Source organism: Neopelma chrysocephalum, unplaced genomic scaffold (assembly GCF_003984885.1).
Source record: "Neopelma chrysocephalum unplaced genomic scaffold, ASM398488v2 Primary Assembly neopelma1_44, whole genome shotgun sequence".
NCBI lineage: Eukaryota > Metazoa > Chordata > Aves > Passeriformes > Pipridae > Neopelma > Neopelma chrysocephalum.
The window spans coordinates 10,087,972-10,104,807 of NW_020897703.1; the positions used below are offsets into that span (position 1 = coordinate 10,087,972).

Below are 16,836 nucleotides of genomic sequence, written 5' to 3' on the forward strand. Positions count from 1 at the left end.
CTGTAGCTTACTACCTCATATACAGATTGCCATGTGTAAGTGCTGTCAGGGTTTATATTTCAATTTTTAAGCATGCAGAATAAGGTATTCAAGAGAGTTCTAGCTCGACTCACAGGGACAAACTCTGAGAGGTCAAGACTAACCAAATTCTTGGAGCCACAACAGAGGCCAATGATTTTAAGAGTGTGGTTTTAAGTGCTAACATTGCTCTCAAATTTATATCTCACATTTCCTATGCATGAAGGGTCCCTTGAACATCTAAAAGCTTTTGGAAACCCAAGTCCTGCTGTTCTCCAGTCTATGTACTGTTTGATCAGACCTGTGTTACTTATTTTGCCTAAGAGTAAACCATGCACAATGAAAAACACTGACACAGATTATAGGCAAAATAAATATTTTATTGGTTTAATATACACCTTTTTTAAGAAATCAGCCCTTGTGTGTCTTCCTAACACAATTTAAAATTTTATAAACTTTTTCATATAATATTGTAATATTTGAAACTATTTTTGATTTAAGACCTTGACATAGTGTAAAGAGTTTTAGTGGATGGAAATGGCAAAGGAGTGAAGAGATTTCAAGCACAGCCAAAAGGGATATTACATATCCACTAAATGTCTATTTGACCACATAAAAACTCCAATGACTTCCAATTTGCTCCATTGGAACAAACGCATATTCACCAGGCTAACTGAAAATATACTCAATGAGGGATGGAGAAGGAAAAGATATTTTTTCCATTTTCCCCATAATACAAGCAAGGTCATTCATCCATTCCAAGTTGCAAATCCTAATTGCTTTCAGAAGATCAGTACTTTTATTGCATTTTGGTTAATATGAAGCAGAAGAGAACTTCTCTTGGTATGACTGCGAGTAGTCAACACCAAAAAAAACAACACAGTGCTTAAATAAGGCACTTTCCTATAGAGGGATGAGTAAACAGTAAGGAAGCAAACAAAATTAGTTAAAAGTTATCTTCTACACAGAGATAAGGCTTTCAGTGTCAGAACTTTAAGTAGTTTTAAGTAACCTCATGTCATTCTACCACTCTGCTAATAGTAACCGCCCCTAGAATTAACAGCAATTTTTACGACAGAATTGTTTCCTTCCTCTGAAGTGGCACTAAGTAACAGCAGTGGAAACCATTACTGGTTATTTCAAGCTCTTAAAGTGGATCAGTTATTGCACAATAAATACCTCACAGAGGTCAGTGTTTGGGGAGGAGGGTTGTTGTGGGAGTTTTTTTCTATTTTTTTTTTTTAAAAGCTAGGCTGAATGCGTACATGTTATCTATAAATTGGTTATGTCTGGAAATCTTCAAGTTTCATGATGCATCATTAGACAAAGAAATTAGCTACATAAAAATTTACAACAGGGACATACAAATAAATAAAAAACCTTTCAGAGCGCCACAATTTTGTTGATGCTTTAAGGAAAGTAATGAACTAGTTAAAGTGTCTAAGTCTTTACAGATGAACTCAAGGAAAGGTACACACCACAGAACCAAACGTCGAACACAGTAGCCTATCTCAGCAGCTTTAACACCTCCTGAAGCAAAAACAACTTGACACTTTCACCAGTGTGTGCTGCCCAAAGCAGAATCCCACAGCGTTTCCGACTATATCCAACCTTACAGAAAAAAAAAGGCAAGATGAAGATCTAAATTAGATTTTTGGAAGTCTGCGTGTTATGTTTAAGTATGTATTTTTATAATATTGATATCTAAGGCAGGCAAACTACAGAAATCCCCTTGCATGATGCATTCACATTCAAAGTCATCGCGGAGCACACTAAAACTAAACATCAAGGACCACTGTATAAAAGCTGACAGTAGAATGGGCCAACTATAAACCAGCTGATTTTCCAAAGCTATCCAGGATTATCAGTATTCTCTTTATTTAATGAACTTCAATTATGATCACTTGTGTTTCAAGGGCAAAATGCAAACAAAGGAAGGTTTAAGTTAACAATGATATTTTATACAATAAAAAAAATAAAATCTGGTTCTTGCAGATGCCCAAAGATTACCTGTAGTACCAGTTTCATGGCTGTGCATCTTGTTTTGCAGTTGCAGATCTGCCTTGGGGTGATACAGCTGCTAACAATCCACTTACTATTTCTCGTCTTATTTCACCAACAATAGATTCCTTGATCTGAAAGGGATTAGCCAAAGTTTTAAGGTCAGTAAGTTATATAACCAATGGATAAAACTAAATGATATTGCAGATGTGTTTGACACTATCAACATATGAAAGCATACACCACCAAAAAGCCAACTTTCAAAAAATGCAAATGGAAAAACATTAGAAGAATGGAGAAACAACTAAGTAATTTTGAAGTTCTTGTCAATCATATAAATGAAAAGCAAACTAGTTCTATTTTTCCATATGGTAAATATACTTATGTTTTACACTTAGGATAACTGGTTTTATGTTAAGAAAAAATACATTTCAACTATGCAAAGTTCTGAAAATAGCATTTCAGGATATATACATCAAAAGCACTCCAAATGCACTGCTTCTTGAGAAGTTGTTATTCTCTTGAAAAGGAAGGCAGGACTGAACTACCTCACAAGTGGAGTATAAAAGGCCCAAGTACATGAACATCAGCTGTTTTCATGTAATTCAAAAGGAGATGAATCCTAATCACATACTTACAGCAGGAAAGACAAATGGAGAACTTCAAGAGTTGCTTACATCATCAGTTGACCACTGGGATGTGATCTATGCAAGCAAAGGCTATTTTTCATGGGATCGTGACAAAGCATTTTTCCATTAAGTTTTATAGAAAACACACCTAGGAGTTTCTAGTAGCAGGCATCTGACTGTGGCTGAGGCTAGAACAAAGGAAGAGCAGAGCGCTGATGGCTACCATAAAGGAAACAAAGGAGAAAAGGAGGCAAAACATAATTCTACAAGAGCATATTATGCTGGAAAAGAGCAGGGCGTGACAAAGAAAAATACTATGGGCTTCTTGCAAGTGCAAGAAATCTGTGGCACCAACTAATTTTTTTGGATGGTCTTCAGGAGGGACAAATCAGATACAGTTCCAAGGACTGGGGAGAACAACGACTGTGAGAGGGTGCAGTGGGGTAAGAGCCAGAGCCTGGCCTGGAGTCACACACAGAAGCACTCATCAGCCCAGTTAAGCAACACACTTTTCTTTTTCTTGTAAGCCTCCCCTTTTCCTGGTGCGTCAAAAGGATTAAGCAACAACGTCAGAAGGGTGGCAGCAGCATTAGCAACAGGTTATTTATCCCTTGTTCTCTTTGGCAGGCAATTCAATTCCTAAACCATTAGTGGCAAAGTTCCTCATTTCATTACTACTTTGCATCAAGCAGAAATTCAGAGACTATAATATTACTGGGAAACAGGTTTGCAGTTGGGTTGTTTGCTGATGAACAGACGAAAGAGAAGCCATTGTGTAATAGGACCTGTTTTACTGTCAGCTGAAAGTCCAGAGGATGTCTATGCTGATACACACACATAGATGTACAAAGCTTTAGAACCACTTGGGATTTAGAAATGCAGGCACAGGAAAACCTGCACAAGGCACCCCAACTGTCCAGCAGGCCACAGTCATAAGTGAGCCCCTGTGTTCTCTCCATTTTTCTTCTTCAGTATCACATGGAGTGGTTCTGTGAGTATGCTACAAAACAGTCATTCTGTGCCCTTGTCTCAACAGATAGACAAAAATAAACCTCACTTTCCAAAGAAAACTGATAAAAGCTTCCCAAATTAGCAAATAAATGGTCTAGTATGACAGACAGTCTTGTGACAAGAGACTGGAAGCAAAGCAGCTCCTGTTCTATTCTCAGCTCTTCCAACAACTTCTGGCTTGACCTTGGGGGATCATTTGAGCCCTCTGCTTCTCACCTTCCTGTCTGGATGGTAACAAGGCCACCCTCCACTGCTTCTTTTCACTGTCACTGCTTCCTCCCCCCTCTTCAGCCTCAGCAAGGTCATTCCTGTGTGATGAGCACAGCACTGATTCCTGCAGTGACTCAGTACCACGCGTGTTTCATGACCAATGGCCAATATTTGTCTTTTCCCTTAAAAATCATTTAGGGCAAGGTGCACATTCTATTTGCTCTGCAGAGGACACAGCCCGCTGCCAAGGCTTCCTCTGCACAAAAGACAGAAAAGCAGTCAATGAATGCTCCATCAGTTATTTTTAGCAGCTGAATGAAAAACAATCATTTGAAAGAGGAGAGAACCACTCATTTATGGTACATATACTACCTTGGTACAACACTAATATTCAATATTGCAATGATGACATAGTACCGCATTCATAGATAGATCACTGGTTTACTGTTGTAAAACTTTCTCCCAAGTAAAGAGTTACCATTACTGTAATATGTTGCTGCTAAATAAAGAACTGATTGTGAGTGAAATGTGCCACTGTGTCAATTCTGGAGATTGGTGTTCTTCATCTACTAATAACAAACGGGAACGAGGCTTTTCACAGTCCTCCTGCTTCTGATCTTGAGGTACATTTCCTATAATTAAAAGTATTATTTTCTACTCTATTTTCTTCCTGTGCCACTTCTTCATGGCAGCAGCTAGTGAGTTTTTATGCTTAAGATAGTAAGATGAGGAAACCAACACTTGCACAAAGGAAGTGTAAACAACCAACATATATTTTTGATCCATGTTGAGCTAACATGGATTTGAATGGAAAATAGAAAGGAAGATTCTCTATCAGACCATCTCTCTTCCATAAAGACTTATTACAGCCTCTTAAAACAGATGTTGACAGGAAAATCATACATTTCTTTATAATGTAACTTCATTGTCATTTACAACGGAGAACCATTGGCAAAATCAAAACTTCCATTGCTCTTAAGCAGAAAGCTTTTTAAACTTCCACATTTTTAAACTGGAGAAGAGGACAATGAGAGGGCCTGGTGGCACACCTAGTGACACTGTGACCTACAAGTAAAGCAATAAGTACTTCATGTGAGATTCCAGTGGACGTTAAGCTGTATTTTCATCAAAACAAGAGAGCTACTATTTGGCATTTTAACATTTCATGTTGTTGAATGTTTTCCTGTGGGAGTTAGTCCATTAATGCTAGAAGTTAACACCATGGGTTTTTTTAATGCCAGGTCAAAGCTCACACGCATTACAGCCCACCCAGGCATATCACACCCACTGCCTCACTTTTTTTTTCCCCAACACAAGGTCACGCAGCTACAGAGAATGGAAGGAACAAGCAAGGGTTTAATATTTGTGAGTGCATACATCAGGAATGCATCCTACCAGATTTCATTCTTTCAACAATGAAACTGGAATTCCTTTGCTAACAACAGGGCTACTTAAGGAAGGCATATTTCAATTTATGCTCTGTTTTAGCTCTTATGAAATACAAAAGGTTTTCCCGACCAATGTTTAAAAGCATGTTCTGGGTCTGCAAAATCCACCAGGTGCTTTGAGCCAATGCATCTCCACTTTGACCTGCAAAACTTATCCTGAGAATCTTGAGTTGATATGAAACCCACTGCCAATGAAGTTAAACTGAGGGACAATCTCTCTGTGTGCTCAAACATTTACGAAGTGAGTCAAGTTCAGTTATTTGCTGACTACTCATCTTTGAACAGTAGCCTCTCAGTTCAGTGCGGATTCTTTCAGCATTACAATGTCCTCAGTGCCACACAACCCAAATAACAATCTCTGTGCAAAGAGTATGCAACTTTATTTGCTATCAATTAATGAAGCTAAAGAGGAACTTTCACGCAGGCTAACCTCAGAGAAAATATTGACTGAAATAACTCCGTCCTTTGGCTCCAGCTCTCTTTATTGTCTCTGCTGCTTTTGCAGGATATTTGAATTCCTTCCTATCTCAGTTTCTCCATTAGCAACCCTCCACCATGACACCCTCCCCTGATACACAGCCTGTATACATACACATACAAATGCTCCATTCTGGCTTCACCGCAGAATCAGTAGCAAGGTGTAATAAATATCTCATGTGAAAGTCCCTGAGCATTAGGCAAGGAATCTCTTCAAAAAGACATGAAAAAAAGAATGAACCAGAAAGAGAGAGAATTTGGGATGTCTGGGACTATTTTATGGTATCTCCAAAACAAGGCCTTTCTCAAGACTCCTTCCAACCCTAGCTACTTTAGAGAAGATGGCAGTAGGAGGATAATGGAGATCAAGACATCCGAATGTTTGCCACTGTCTCATTCTTTCCTTGACTTTCAAAGTAGAGGTGAACATAGTAGCATCACAAAGTCCACTGTAAAGATCAGTGATGGCCAGGTGTTCAGATCCTAATACCAAGTACAGGTCTGGTGGTACCTCACTGTGAGCTGACTGCAGTATCCTTCCTTCCACAGGATAATGCCACTTTCCATAACTCATCCCACTGACTCTAATGGGGCTATTCATGGGATGAAGCACTCACTACTCAGCATGATGAGGCTACTTACTGAAAGCTGGTCTCCATTTCACCTCACTGCCAGTCTTCACCCTCTTAACCCCCGATGGTTAGTGCTTGTGGCTATGCATTATTCTTTGCACTCCCAGCTCTGGTTATTTATGGAGTTGATCAAAGGTAAACAAAGTAAATATCTTTGCATGCTTTGAGCTATCCAGAACACTCCTTAATAATGCTTTACTGCTTCACAATCTCACTATAAAGTGCCTACGCACAGCAAAGCCCACAGTTAGTCAGCCAAGAAAACATCTCTACTTTGCAGAGACAGACCCAGCAGACTCTTGTCATCAGATGATGAGTAAAAGGCTACCTTATGGTCTAGTACACTGCCTCTCTCTGCACTAAGAGAAGAGGGGTGAAGATGTGGAAAAAGATTCCTCTGGGACTACAGCTCCTGATTTATCATGAGATGAGTGGCCTGCATCTCATCTGTTTTAAAGACAAAACTAAGGCAAAGCTGGTTCCAATTACAGCCTCAACAAAGGCAGATCTGGAAGGTACCACAGTGTTACAGCCTGGCCTGTTCTACATTTCTAGGCGTGACACCTTGCCTGTCTTTTAAGTGGTTTATGGCAGAACCATGCAAAAGCTTTAAGGGTCAAGCTAAAGGCTAAGGGCCCAATGACCTTCAGCTAAAGGCTAAAACCCACAAGTTCTCAATTCCCATTTCTGTATTCACAGCAGAGAGTTCACTCCACTTTTTCACTGGCACTTCCTTTCAGAACAAGTAGTTTCTTTGGCTTCCTTTTCCCATTTATTTTACTTGCCAGAAAGCAGATCATGCCACTAACAAACACACAGTTTTAGTCCTGTTTTTTAACCTGGCCTACAGGAGAAATAACCAAGCACTCTCCACTTTCATTGACTGCCAATAAAAGTAGTCCAATAGGATTGGTCCAACATCAGTCTTAAAGTCTGAAATAACTTCTCATCTGCCTTCAGCTTGCTTTACTTATATTCTACAGTCCTTAGAGGTTGGGGTAGAGGGACTGGGAAAGCATGTCTACCATTTACTACAGCGTTGTTTCAGAAACATTATTTTACCTTTCAAATTAACTCCAACTTGGCATTTTAGCAAGCAAATATGACAGAAATTTTTTCTTGGCAATCTGAAATAGTACTGCTTGCTTACTCAACCAAGTAGTAGAGATGACAAGTTCTTTGCCACCCAGACTTATAGTAGCAACTAGCTATTAATTTATGTGCTAACCACTATCACTGAATAAAACATCTGCTGCTTTGCACATGAATATAACTGTGGCTCGAACACCTAGCAACAAATTCTGAGCCTTCAAACACAGTGCAGTAACAGTACAGAGGCGTGGCTTGAGAGGGAAGAGAATATGCCAGTGGACAGGAGTTACAGTCAGCCTGTCTTTAGGTTTCAGTAAACACTGCTTAAATATCCCGTATCTCAGCCCCTCCTTCCTCACCTCCCGTATGACTTGTTGCAGCTCCTCCTGCTCCACAGTTTTGTGGATTTCATCAACTGAAGGCATGAGAGGGACTTTTTCAAGTTGGTGCTCCACCTCTGGCTTGGGGTCTGCAAGCTCCTCAGAGCTTTCCACCTGCTGTCCAGTGCCTGCTCTCACTGGGGGAGTTGGTGTTAAGGCAACAGAGGCTCGGTACAACTTCTTGCTTTGACTCTTAGACTTCCCTGTTAGTTCACAGGATCCAATACCAGCTTTTCTACCTGCGTGACCAGAGCACACTGAAGAGGAATCCGAGTTTCCATGGGAGAATACGGACTCTGTACCCTCTGCTGGGAGAGTTTCCAGTCCAAGATCTCCCAGTCCCAAACCCAGTTCAGACTTCAGAAATGACTGCTCTCGAATAAGTTCAGAGACCTAGGGATTCATAAAAGAAACAGTCCTGAATAAGCATACAAAAAAAGTCACATACAAACACAACTATGTTTTCTTGCTATTTATTTAATCATTTACTCATTCCTTCCATGTAACAAATACAGCTATAAAATAAATATATGCTTTATGACTGCAACAAAGAGGATAATAAAAAGGAATGTGTTTTTTTGAAAGCCAACATAAATAAAAATTGTGGCAGTTCCCCAAGCCACTGACTTTTGCAATACTGATACGTTTTGCCAGAGCCATTGACAGAGACACACGTAAGTGTTTTTGTTTGTTTGTTCTTTTCTTTCTGCAGTTTTTGAACTACTTGTTTCCAGTAGCATAAAATGCACAGAAATCTAAAAGATAATTTTTCCCTAGAAAATTCACCCTGTAGCCATTGTATCAACTAAATGCAAACAACATCTCACTTCTACATATTCCTCTTAAAAGCAAACAAGACTTTACAGTTACTTACACCTATAGTTAAATTTGCTTAAGGAAAATTGCAGTTGTTCTCAACAAAGCTATTCAAGGGAGTAAAGTATTTCTCAAATTATATATCAAATTATTCTCTTGCAACCTTTTTTAAAGTAAACTCTTTGTGGTTCTTTTTCTCAGTAAAACATACAGTACACAACAATTACTTACTGGTTCAATGACATTCAATGGAGACGGACATGACAGATTATCAGCACTTCTGCTTCCATACATACCCTGAAAAATTAAGTCAAGTTAATGCACTGAGGATTTGTTTAGAGTTGTCAGAAGCTAATATATATACATGCTGCATCTCAGATAATTTTCTGTAAAACCAGAAACCTGGAAACAGGAAGTAAAGCTGGTTGGAGAAAGTTTATATTTCAGTAATTTTTAAAGCTGGCCCTCTTCTAGAAAAGGATTTACAAATAAAAAGATATTTATATGGTTCAAAGAATGCAAGTTTGGCTTGAGATCACAGTAATACCATATTTTCCTGTTCTTGGGTTTCAATTTTTTTCCTATGACAAAATACTGAAGAGGAAGATGTGGCCTGTGACTGTGCTGTTTCTACAGAAGAGGACTGGCTGAGAAAGAGGAACGAAACCCAGAAAGAATATATGATACTTTTTGTCTGTGCTTCTTTTGTTTGGCTGATGACAGACTTGCAGAAAAAAGAGGAACAGTCTTCCGTTGAGTGAAAAATAGGAGAAAGTACATTGCCATGCCACCAATTAACAAAAGTGTCTCTTTTATTCCCCCTTCTGCTTCTGGGCAGTGTTTGTGGGAGCAAAGCTTCTCCCACTACTTTACAGGGAGTCATATGTTCATCTGAAAGAGCTACAAAAGGCATTAGAGGAAAAAACTGAAGATGACAACTGGATTTTCCTGGGGTTTTTTTGTGCCATGGATTGACAGAAGTAGAGAGAAAGAAAACTCCATTTTTTGGGAGAGAAATGTTGTGAATTTCTCATCTCTCTGTTCTCATTTCACAAGAAAATCAGTGTAGAGAAATGCCAGAAAGACTATCACCATCCCCCAATTATTGTAGATGTGAGCACTACCTACCAAAACTGAGAATTCAGGGCCATGACAAGGAAAAAGAAGAAAGCACTGATGGAAGAGGTCTGCCTCTTAGACCTAAAACCTCAGAAAGTATGTGTTGATACTTATTATCACCAAGAAAGTCACACACCTTTTTCCTAAGATGAAATGCAGACTGAAAATAAGAAAATATGACCCCTGACAATACACACAGCCTCATTAGATTCCCCAGATATCATCCCACTGTCAGAGTTTTAATAGTTATAAGTTATTATTTGTCCCTGCTCATTGCAGGAGGGTTGGGCTAGATGACCTTTAAAGGTTCCTTTCCAGCCCAAACTATTCCATTACTCTATGATGAACATTACACTGAGAAAACACATAATGCTGTTGTAAAAATAATACTTACTATGTGTGTCTGAGGTCTGTAAGGTGAAGACATGTGCAGACTTCTCAGCTGGTCTTCCAAAGCAAGCAGACGTTCTTCTAACTGCATCTCTAACTCCTGTAGCTCCATGCGGACAGACTTTCTCAGGCCCTGTAGCTGATCAGCTTCATATCTACACCAAGACCATCACAAAAAGAACAAAGTACTCACTGCACTCAGCTGCACACTGCAAAGGGACAACTGTGCAGGACAGTCCCATGAGTAAAGGACTTCATACAAGAGAACTCAAAGTGCAATGCAGAAAACTCAGGGAAAATTTTCGCAGCAAAATTAGCTGAACCCCTACATGGAACAGAAGTCTTTCTCCACTTATAGAAAATATATATGACTTCAAGAAGAAAACAGAACAACACAGTGTACCACAGAATATTCTCCAAAAATTTTAGTTTTAAATGCTTAAATATGTGCAAGCCAAAGAAATCAGCATTTATACATATATCTAATCAAACTCAATTTAAAACTGATAAGAACAACAACCACAGAGCAATTCAGTAATCACATCTTACTTCTCCTGTGCTGTTATAGATTCCCTAGCAGTTGCAACTACATTTTGGCCAGGAAGCCATTGTCTAAGGAGAATCTAACTGATTTCAAACATGTTTACTTTTAAAATCATAGGTCAAGAGCTGATTCAACTAAACTGAATATATAAAAGCAGTTTTAAAAATTATTCCACCTTATATTGCAACTTATGGTGAGCACAAACACATGGAATCAGAATATGAATGCCATCTGTAGCCTGCTGAGTAGCCACTGAAAGTTGGAAAAGTATCTGACTGCTACAATGTTCATTCTTATTTACACCTACAAAGATGGGTGGGGGGAGGGACCTAAGATAAAATCTTTAAGACTTTTTCCGCTGCAATACTCTTTGTTCAAGGACCCTGTCATAAAAGTCCTTAAAATCTGCAGCTGTAGAATCACTTTGGAGAAAGGATGAAGAAAAAAAAATATCATCAATTAACAGAAATAGGGGTTAGAAGAAACAAAGAGGAAAAAACTCTAGAATGAAGAAATAGAGTAAACAAGGTTTGGCAAAACCTCAGCTCTAATATTGTTCAAATTGAAACTAATAGATTTCTTGCTCTGATTTCAGGGGCAGTGACATATTTCCTGATACACCAGCATATTTTCTATTTTTTTTTTTTAAAGATCATTTTACCTTTCCTCTTCTGTCATGTGCTGATAAACTGTGGTCTGTTGACGCAACATAGTCAATTCCAAATCCATCATTTGGGTTCTGAATAAGTTTAGATTTCTCCTCACCACTTGTAACTCCTGGAAAGTATTCTGGGAGGGGGAGAGGGGGGGAAATACAAAAATTAATTACATGGGAAAAATTAAAATAAGTTTGGATCCTGTAACCACATTTTCCCAGATGAGCCCTTTGAGTTAACAGCACCTCAGCAACTTCAGCATACGATGGAAGCTGCCTGTTGTGCATTCACAATTTCTCAAGAAAACAACATTTTCAGCTGTATCATACAAGCAAACACGTGAAGGGGTTTCTATGTATTTAAATTAATTCCCTTTTAACATTATTTGCAGGATGAAGCCTTCTGTTATCTCTTGAGAGCAAAGACAAGGAACTGCCCAAAGTTAGCACAATCTGTGATACATTTAGGATGTTTCTTCATATTCAATTTTTACTCAGTACCACTACATAGGCTCACTTACTTCATAGAGAGGTAGAATGGATGATCTCTGAGTAGTGTAACCAGCAGCAGCTGAAAGATCCTGACCTCTCATCACTGGGTACTAGGGAAGAAACAAATGATTTGAAATGGGAAAGTCAGCCATCTCGTTTATGAACTCATCCTCTCAAATGTGCAAACACTTCAAAAGCAGCCACTGTTAAAACACACCCCTTCTGGCATTGAGATTTCTGCTATGTAAATACTGTGGCAGGAATAGAAAACCTTAAAAAATGGCAGCACAACCTCTTAAGTAATGCATGTGCACCAAAGCTCTGCAATGCAAGTGTGCTGTGGTTGAAAAACCAAATTAATCCTGTCTGACACAGTGAGCAGAAACAAAAACTAAGTTTTTCTGCACAAAGTATTTTATGCCTGAAAACTCAGTAGTCTCAATTGTCTTAGCTAATGATAAAAAGAACAACTTCAAAACCAGAACTGAGCAAATTAAACTGTGTCCTATTTTGAAATCATGATTACAGTCATATTTGTTATGGGCTTTTCCTCAGTTCTTAGTTTGGGGGGTTTTTGTTCATTTTGGTTGTTAGTCTCACTCCACTGCCTATATCCAAAGAGACCTGCTTGCTAATGATCTCTCACTAAAACAAGATTGTTGAAGAATTTCTATTTGCATGTTGCAACAACATATGGAGCAAACAGATAAAATTCAGGAGTTATTACATGTAGAGACATGGCACAACAAAGAACAGTGGAAAGAGCAAAAATGTTTACCTTTTCAAACATGAAAAAGACAGCTTGTCCAACATAATTTTGAAAGAATTCAAAGGACTATTGATATGCCATGGAAAATTTGAAGCACGTCCATTCATCCAGAGTTTTGCTCAAACATGATCACATCAAGGGGGTGGGTTTGTTTTTCCTCCGCCAGCTTTCTCTTGTTCCCTATTCTATCAGCAATTTATCTACTCCTCTTTATTCCTTCCTAAAATCATAATCATGTTTGAAACATCTCATCTTTTTATTTAGCCACTAAGTATGCTGTGTGCCAAAATTGATCTCTGCTGCAGGAAAAAACAGGGAATACATTTTCATACAAACCTCTGCAACGAGAAGGGCCGAGCCCCCAAAATGGAACTAGTCTAGACAAAATATGCTGGAGGAAGAAGAACAAGTGGTCTAGGAGATATTACTGTCCTCTCTAATGCTTTTTTTTTTTCTATTTTTAAACTAAACTATCTTTAGCATGAGTTCCGGTTTAATACAGAGGTTTCTTCTTCAGTGCACTTAGTTACCATAGTATATATCAAAAAAGTACTGTAGCACACTGTAACCTTACCCAAATCAAGGCTGCAATTGGTATACATGAGGAAATTCTACAAAGAAGGTTAAAATCTGGAAACACTTCCTCCCAGGCACACCATCCACTATCTTGAGCAATGGCTGACTTAAAATGCAGTTGGTCACAGCTTCCTGCTGCAGAGCTGGTCACAGTACCAAATTTGCTCTGAGAAACAGGGCCAGATGGTATAACCAAAGGAAGAATCGACTCACCTCTAACTTCTAACAAATGGCAAAATTAACGAAATAACAGGTCCAAAAAAAGCGCACTACAGCCTACCATCTGCAATATGGTGCAGCCAGGCACGTGTCTGTTCTTGGGCTAAACCCACAGAAATTGTAGACCTACAACTGAATAGTCCTCATGTATTCATAAAGAGAGTCTGAACGGCCCTGCCCACAGAGCCTCCTGCAGGAGCTTGCAGGCTCCTAAACTGGATCACTACCTAAGAAAACAGCTGTATCAGGATGACAGAGAACGGATGGCTGCAATCGGGAGGGGAGGAGCAGAAGGTGTGGCAGAAATTGGTAAAATACATGTGCTTACATTCTTCAGCATTTCTTTTCTGAGTGACGAGATGGACAAAATTTCACATGCTCTGACAAAATCGATTCTTAATAAATGACTGATAATATCAGGAACATGTTGACTAGCTCCAGAGTTGAAAGTGCAAAAAATTGGCATGAAACAGCACAGAAACAAATAGAGATCAATCAGTGACATGATAAGTGAAGCTATGTGACTTGCCAGGAAAAAATACATTTTTATTAGTTGGATAGGAAGTATGTCAAAGAGCAGAAGAAAAGTCAAAGGACTAACCAGGCCACTCTATGATTCTATGAATATGTATTTTTAAATCTAAAGCCAATGACTCTCATCTTAAAATAATGGCTGATAAAGAGTACACTGTTCCTCCCTCCCACTCAAGGATATCTATAAAAGCTAAAAAATAAAAAATATTTTTTAAAAATCCAAATCAATCTGAGTCAACTGCAATAAGAAAGCATTAAATGCAAAAATAATGGCGCACTGGAGAGGTGACCATAGAATCACAGAATATCCTGACTTGAAAAGGAGTCACAAGGGTCATTAAAGTCCAACTGCTGGCCCTGCACAGGACAACCAAGAGTCACAACATGTGCCTAAGAGCATTGTCCAAACGCTTCTTGAACTCTGCCAGGCTTGGTGCTGTGACCACTTCCCTGAGGAGCCTGTTTCAATGTCCAACCACTCTCTGGGTGAATAACCTTTTCCTAATATCTAACCTAAAATTCCCCACTTTAAACACTTTAAATCTGCCACTTGAAACAGAAGCTCCTAAAACAGCAGCAAAAAATAAGATGCCCTTTTCTCCAGGGGCAAAATTTGGCTTCCTCTTACCTGTGAGAGATTCTGCAGAGAGTTTCTGATGTCATGTAGGACCCTGCGTAGCTGCATCTCCACAGTGGAGGGTGGGTTGATGGCAAGAGGTCGATGAGGAACTCCAACATGCCTTGGAAAGAAGGGACAGTTGAAGGGGGAAAGCATGGCACTGAAGGAAGAGCCAGAGATGCTTGGGACACTGTGGGTGCTGAGCGTCCTCATGTGCTCGCACAGTGGTCTGTCCTGCCACTCGGTGGGGAGGGAGTGGAGGGAGCACGTTGACTGGGACATGTGTGCTGGCGTGTGCAGCGGGCAGCTGTGTACCCTGGTGGGACTGAGCTCCTCAGACAGCCTGTTGGGCCCAGTCTGGGGCACTTCTTTCTTGGAGGATGAAGGCGCAATAAACAGTGTGGATTTGCACACCGGCTGGCTGGCGGCTGCCTCATCCTCGCTTTTGTCATTCTCAGATGCTGCTTTCTCATCATGTGTGTACTTGTAGGTGAAAGAAGGAGGACTGCACAGCGTCTCTTTTCCTGGAGTTAACTGGACATTTACAGAGGACACCACTTTCACTGGATTCAGCAGTGCAGTTGGGAGAGACTGAGAGCGCCTTAGAGGATAGCCTGATTCAGCAAACAAAAGTCTCTGCTTCCTCAGATGATCTTTTGACTTAAGCAGAGTGCATCTGGCCCTGGAATCAGATGAGCTGATGATCCTCATCTCGGCTCTTTGCAAGGCGACTTGAACTCTGTCTACAGGTGATGTGGAGGAGCCATCACCTTCCAAAGACTCCATCGACCTGAGGATATGGTGTGTGTGGTACTGAGGAAACTCAAACACACTGCCTTCCTCCAGCAGGTCCAATTCTTTTTCCTTGTTGGAAATGTCTTCCTCTTTAGAGCCGACCTCCCCTTGGACTGTCTCTGATACATGAGATGATTTGCTTTCTTGTCCTTTATTTTTTTCAGTTTTACAGTCAACAGTTTTTCTATCTTCACTCCTGTTACCAGAAGGTGCCCCTACCTTTCGTCTCTCTACTTGAGAGATAATATCCTCTTCATCATCATCATCCTCGTCCTCCCCCTCATCATCTTCTTCTTCCTCCTCCTCAAACTTATTGAAACAGGGTAGTTCCTTGGTTATTGGTGTCTTCTGTTCCTCACTATGTGATGTCACAGTTGTCTCACTATCACAGCTGTCAGCACTGCTTCCCATGCCCTGCAAAGACTCCTGAACCTAGGAAAAATAAGAGACAGCAAAGGAGTGAACATACTGGAGACTCAACTACTGCCTTCTCAGCAGGCAGTCTAAGAATCCAATTCCATATTCATTGGACATTGGAGTGGGTAGCAGAAAGAGTAATGCAGTTAGTGTGCAAGAGACACAGTGAAGGAGAACAAAGAAACCATGGTATCAGATACATTAGAAGCACAGTCAAGCATGTCACCAAAAGATTTTTTTTTTTTTTAAAGAGAAAACACTTCACACATTCCTTTGATTTGACAATAACTTCTATATTGCCAGAAGAATAGAAGTGCCAGTAGAGCAAAAGAGTAAAATGCTAGTATTTAGACTAATGGATAGCTGGGTGATGGTACATAGCATCTCCCATATATAAAGGTTCATAGTGCTGAAATGAAGGGTGGTATTAGGAAATGTATCCAGAGAAGTGAGGAGAACTGCAGACTGTAGTGAAACTACTGTTACAGGACAACACTAAGAATGGGAAAACCAGTCTGCCCTGTTTTAAGTTACAGAATTGTTGAAGACTGATGATCTCACATTAGGATACTAATCTCAATAGAAGACTGCATTCAGTACTATTAGCTCATCCTTCCTTCCTTTCTCCTGATACTTCTTCCCCTTTTCACTCTAAATCACAGTTTAAACCAGAGCACGTGTAAGGGAGCTAATTTAACAGGTAACAAATGGCAGGAAAAGCATTTTTATGAGAAAGGAAAAAAAGAGGTCTATGCATATTCTTTAGGCTGGCCTGACTGACTGGTGTCAAGTGGACAAGACATTTTTCTAAGAGAACCATAAAGTACGGTCTTGAAAGTTTACCATAGTTGGCGCATGAAGTAAAAATTCTTCCATCTCTGATTTTTACAGCTCTCATTGCCATTAGGAAATTAATTATTAGTTCCTTACAAAGACATTACGTATGGTGTATGCCAGGTTATATATAGTTCCTTCTCCAACCACCTAGAAGAT

General features: G+C 39.7%; 1 protein-coding gene across 1 annotated transcript in view; it reads right to left on the bottom strand.

Moving 5' to 3' along the window:
- Positions 1-377: 377 nt before the first annotated feature.
- The window catches only part of ITPRID2 (ITPR interacting domain containing 2), a 41,856-nt gene continuing 25,397 nt past the window's right edge, over positions 378-16,836 (bottom strand). Inside the window, exons 11-18 of the mRNA XM_027678417.1 lie at positions 14,641-15,858; positions 11,944-12,024; positions 11,429-11,556; positions 10,228-10,378; positions 8,946-9,011; positions 7,878-8,291; positions 2,029-2,153; positions 378-1,629 (exon numbers count right to left, since the gene is read on the bottom strand). Of these exons, the coding sequence (XP_027534218.1) occupies positions 2,043-2,153; positions 7,878-8,291; positions 8,946-9,011; positions 10,228-10,378; positions 11,429-11,556; positions 11,944-12,024; positions 14,641-15,858 (2,169 nt within the window). The 3' untranslated portion in view covers positions 378-1,629; positions 2,029-2,042. The remainder of the gene's footprint in view (positions 1,630-2,028; positions 2,154-7,877; positions 8,292-8,945; positions 9,012-10,227; positions 10,379-11,428; positions 11,557-11,943; positions 12,025-14,640; positions 15,859-16,836) is intronic.